Here is a 4,945-nt window from a genome sequence, read left to right as displayed (position 1 = left end):
AGCACTATGGTAGTCCCAGTCGATGTTTGGAAAGTTAAAATCCCCTACCATAACTACTCTATTATTCTTACAAAAAGCTGAGATCTCCTCACAAGTTTGTTTCCCAATTTCCCTCTGACTATTAGGGGGTCTATAATACAGTCCCAATAAGGTGATCATCCCTTTCTCATTTCTCAGTTCCACCCAAATAACGTCCCTGGATGTATTTCCGGGAATATCCTCCCTCAGCACAGCTGTAATGCTATCCCTTGTCAAAAATGCCACTCCCCCTCTTCTCTTGCCTCCCTTTCTATCCTTCCTGTAGCATTTGTTTCCTGGAACATTAAGCTGCCAGTCCTGCCCAACCCTGAGCCATGTTTCTGTAATTGCTATGATATCCCATGCCCTGAGTTCATCTGCCTCCCCTGTTCAGCCCCTTACAGTTTAATTTATTAGTCCTACCTTGTCCATGCCTGCCCTGACTGTTTGACTCACTTCTGTTCTCAACTGTACCAGTCTCAGATTGATCTCTTTCCTCACTATCACCCTGGGTCCCACCAACGCCTCCCCCCATCACCTTACTAGTTTAAATCCTCCCGAGCAGTTCTAGCAAATTTCCCTGCCAGTATATTAGTCCCCTTCCAATTTAGGTGCAATCCATCCTCCTTGTATAGGTCACCTCTTCCCCCAAAAGAGATTCCAATGATCCAAAAATGTGAATCCTTCTCCCATACACCAGCTCCTCAGCCATGCATTCATCTGCTCTATCCTCCTATTCCTGCCCTCACTAGCTCGTAGCACTGGGAGTAATCCAGATATTACTACCCTTGAGAACCTCTTTTTTAAATTTCTGCCTAACTCTCTCTAATCTCCCTTGAGAATCTCAACCTTTTCCCTTCCTATATCGTTGGTTCCAATGTGGACAATGACCTCTTGCTGGCTCCTCTCCCCCGTGAGAACATTCTGCACCCTCTTTGAGACATCCTTGATCCTGGCACCAGGGAAACAACACACCATTCTGCTTTTTCTCTGCTGGCCACAGAAACGTCTGTCTGCACCTCTGACTACAGAATCCCCTAACACAATTGATGTCTTGGAAGCCGACGTACCCCTTGTTAATTAATTGAATTTTAAATTCCACTAGCTGTTGGGATTTGGGCCCATATCCTCAGAACGTGAATTTGGGGCTCTGGATTGCTTGTCAAGGAACATTACCACTGTGTCCCCCATGTAAAATTGGTCTGCTGTATAATTCCCAAAATGTTTGAGTGATTAGCACAGGTGTAACTACCAGAATGTAAAAATACAAAAAACATCTTTGCTGGTCCCACAGCACTGCAACAGTTGACTGGTAGAGTGATCATGAAGGACTGTTTCTCTTTCTCTGATTCTTTTAACTGTGATTTTCTAATTAAGTTTCATTTGTGTTCACTTCCTAGGTTAAAATGCCCGTATTGTCCAATGGAGCAAGCACCAGCTGATGCAAAACAGATCTTCTTTTGAAGTTTACTGTGATTGGGGGAATCGTTTAGGAAGTTTTGATCAGGGCTGTAGCAATTCATTATTCTGTTGGACTAATGCTTGCTAAGTTATGGTTGGTGTGAACATGCCAATGTGTATTTGGGACAGACTGAAGAAGGAAAACTACTGGGTATAAATTGGTTGCAATAGGGCTTTTTAACTCAGCTTGGTCTTGATACTTGATCAAGTGAGTACACCAGCACTCACCATTTCATGCAGTTATTTTATATTGGGACGATACTAGTAGTGCATTTTTTAAACTTAAAATATATGTAATTACCCATGAACAATGTTTTCGTATGGTTCCTCATAGTATCATTGTCATTTCATGGGTTACATTTGATTTTTTTAAAGTTCGGTGTGATCTTCATTCTTTAAATAAAATAGAAAAAGTGAATGTATGAATAGACAACTACCGGTAAAGTTTGCATACCTTTCTATGTTGGTTTGATTGAGGTAGCTTTGGTATATTTTCATGTAATTTCTTTCCTGCCACAATTTGGCACAAAGCTCAAACATTGAGTGTGCATATATTAAGCTCCCAGGGGCTGATTATTTAAATTTACTGTAAATTTAAAAAGAATTTGCATTGAAAGTGGGCTAGTGGAGTATTGGCATGGGGAAAGGAACCAGTGCATGAAGGATAAACATATATAATTCTGCTTCATGTAGATAATTTAGTTAGGTGTATGGTACCATGTCCAATACGTAACTACAACCTGAAATATCTTATTAAACAGAAGTTGTATACCAAGCATTTGTGTATTTCATCACTGTTTGAAGTGTACACCATCCTGTTCTATTTAAGAATGGGTTGTTGAAATTGCATTATTACAATTGCTTTGAAGTCTGTTCTCTGTTGCATGAATTAATTCAGTGAAAATCTGCAGTTTGGAAAAGAGTTCCAAAATACTGTACCAGCATCATGATGAAATTTGTGAATAATGTTAAAATTTAATTAAGTTTCTCATGCTCCAGCTTCCTTGTATTCCTCACATTTTCCATTCATGCTGGTTGTGTTTTGTACATTAAACATTAAGCCCCCAGACGCACTACCAGAGCGAGGGAGATGTAAGTAAGACTTGTTAGTCTCTAAGTAGAAGTATAAAAATGCAACTTATCTTTACTTAACTACTCCCTGATTGTGCCCCAGGTACCAGATTGTCAGTCAATACACACAGACACAATACCTCCAAATCATGACTACTAGAGATTGAGATGCCAGTGTTGGACTGGGCTGTAGAAAGTTACACATCACACAACACCAGATTATAGTCCAACAGGTTTAATTGGAAGCACTAGCTTTCGGAGCGCTGTTCCTTCATCAAGTAGATGTGGAATGCACAATTGTGCACTCCACAACCACCTGATGAAGAAGCGGCGCTCCGAAAGCTAGTGCTTCCAATTAAACCTGTTGGACTATAATCTGGTGTTGTGTGATGTGTAACTTTCAGCAATCTCTGTTTACACAGTAAAATCTAAGGAGACTGATTGATTGAACTCCATCATTACCTCACTGTTATTTGACCAGTTCAAAGCATGTTATACCCTTCTCGCCTGTTCAGGCCAGATCAGTCTCTGGATTTGTATGTCATGTTCTCAAACTCCAATTAACCTGGAAACAGACCAGTGCCAAGAATAAAAATTGTATTCTTGGCACTAATGTTCTATCTGCCCTCTGTCTAAGACATTCAACTTGTGTTCAGATGATCTTTTTTGTTCTTGTAGCAACCTGCCTACTTTCATGCTTTGGTTTGGATTTCTGCTGAAATTTTACCTTTCACGTTTTGGTTCCTTTCAAAAATTTCATGGTCAGAACATTTGGTTAATGAAGGTGCAGACCACCAGTACCATATCATGTCACCACTCAGCTGCTTTTACCCACGTGTTATACAAGCAAGAATAAAATCAGTTTAGATTCCATTGAACACAAATTAAAACATGCAATTAGTGCAATAATATTTAGTTTTTCATCAATTAACAAGAAAACCTGCTGTAAGGATTTCCCAGGATTTCAATACAGCGGATTTTATCTTAAATTCTCCTTGGTCTTAAAATTTTGTTTTTTTTTTATTATATTATTGTGGAAGGACTGTTTCTGAACTTTTTATTTCAGTTTTTAAATTTATTACTATGATTTTCTGCTTTTGAAAGTGTGTAATGATGGACTTTTTATTTCTTTATTTTAAATTTTTTCCTAAGAGTTTGTACACAAGAATCTGTTACCTGTGCTGTAAGTGGTGACTTGTAAACTTTTCATTGTACTCATGTGAGTACATGTGACAATTCAATTCAGAAATTAAGCCAGAATGTAAGGCTTGGAGGACTCTGTGGCCTCCAGTTCCTGTGGCCATGTAATTTGTCTTGGTGGTGTTGATTGAGAAATTAATATTGGCTGAAGAGGACTCCCCTTCTCTTTGAAGCAGTACTAAGAAATCCTTTGCTTAGCAATGCAGCCATCTTCCATCTGTGTCCATCTGTTTCTTTCCAGAATGCAGTCACATGTTCTTTGTCTCAGTAGTAGCTGTGTGTTTCCATCTCCACTTAAATAAATTCCCTCACCTTTTGATCTCACATCAATCCCAGTTGATTAAGTTCCTTGATTTTTAATAAAAACAGTATGATATTACACAGACTTGCTTTATTAATTTAACTCAGTTAGCTGGATGACTAGTTTGTGATGCAGAGTGATGCCAGCAGTGTGGGTTCAATACCGTACCAACTGAAGTTATTATAACATCCCCTTTCTCTTGTGGCGTGGTGACCTTTGGGTTAAACTACCACCAGTCATCTCACTCTAATAAGTGAGCAGTCCTATGGACTGGTAAGACCATGATGACTTTATAAATTTAACCATGGAGCACTGGAGCTGTCAATTGAAGGATTAATGACGGGCTTTCTACCAGAGTAGATCAATTGAAAACCAGGAATGAAAATGGAAATACTGCACATAGGTGCATTAACATTCACAATTTATTTGTTGCAGTCATAACTAACAAAAAGATGGATAATCATTCAGCCCCAGTGCATTGCAGCAGAAGTTCCTTTGGGAATTGTTTTAGACCTAATTAGTATCATAAGATCATAAGACATGGGAGCAAAAGTAAGCCATTCAGTGTGATCATGGCTGATCTGATAATCCTCAATTCCACTTTTTCCCATATTCCTTGATTACTGGTTCGAACAAGTCATAGAGATGTACAGCATGGAAACAGACCCTTCGGTCTAACCCGTCCATGCCGACCAAATATCCCAACACAATCTAGTCCCACCTGCCAGCACCTGGCTCATATCCCTCCAAACCCTTCCTATTCATATACCCATCCAAATGCCTCTTAAATGTTGCAATTGTACCAGCTTCCACCACCTCCTCTGGCAGCTCATTCCATACATGTACTACCCCCTGCGTGAAAAAGTTGCCCCTTAGGTCTCTTTTATATCTTTC

The 4,945-nt window shown here is 39.5% G+C and overlaps 1 protein-coding gene across 2 annotated transcripts in view; it reads left to right on the top strand.

Moving 5' to 3' along the window:
• The window catches only part of rmnd5b (required for meiotic nuclear division 5 homolog B), a 47,955-nt gene extending 45,602 nt beyond the window's left edge, over nt 1-2,353 (top strand). For both annotated transcript variants that reach the window (XM_043703942.1, XM_043703863.1), the window contains one exon: nt 1,419-2,353. In XM_043703942.1, coding sequence (XP_043559877.1) covers nt 1,419-1,482 — 64 coding nt within the window. In that variant the 3' untranslated portion in view covers nt 1,483-2,353. The remainder of the gene's footprint in view (nt 1-1,418) is intronic.
• The last annotated feature ends 2,592 nt before the right edge of the window (nt 2,354-4,945 follow it).

This window comes from Chiloscyllium plagiosum, chromosome 1 (assembly GCF_004010195.1).
Source record: "Chiloscyllium plagiosum isolate BGI_BamShark_2017 chromosome 1, ASM401019v2, whole genome shotgun sequence".
Lineage (NCBI taxonomy): Eukaryota > Metazoa > Chordata > Chondrichthyes > Orectolobiformes > Hemiscylliidae > Chiloscyllium > Chiloscyllium plagiosum.
Note: the sequence above shows the minus strand (reverse complement) of the source record. Positions and strands in the feature narration are given on the sequence as shown.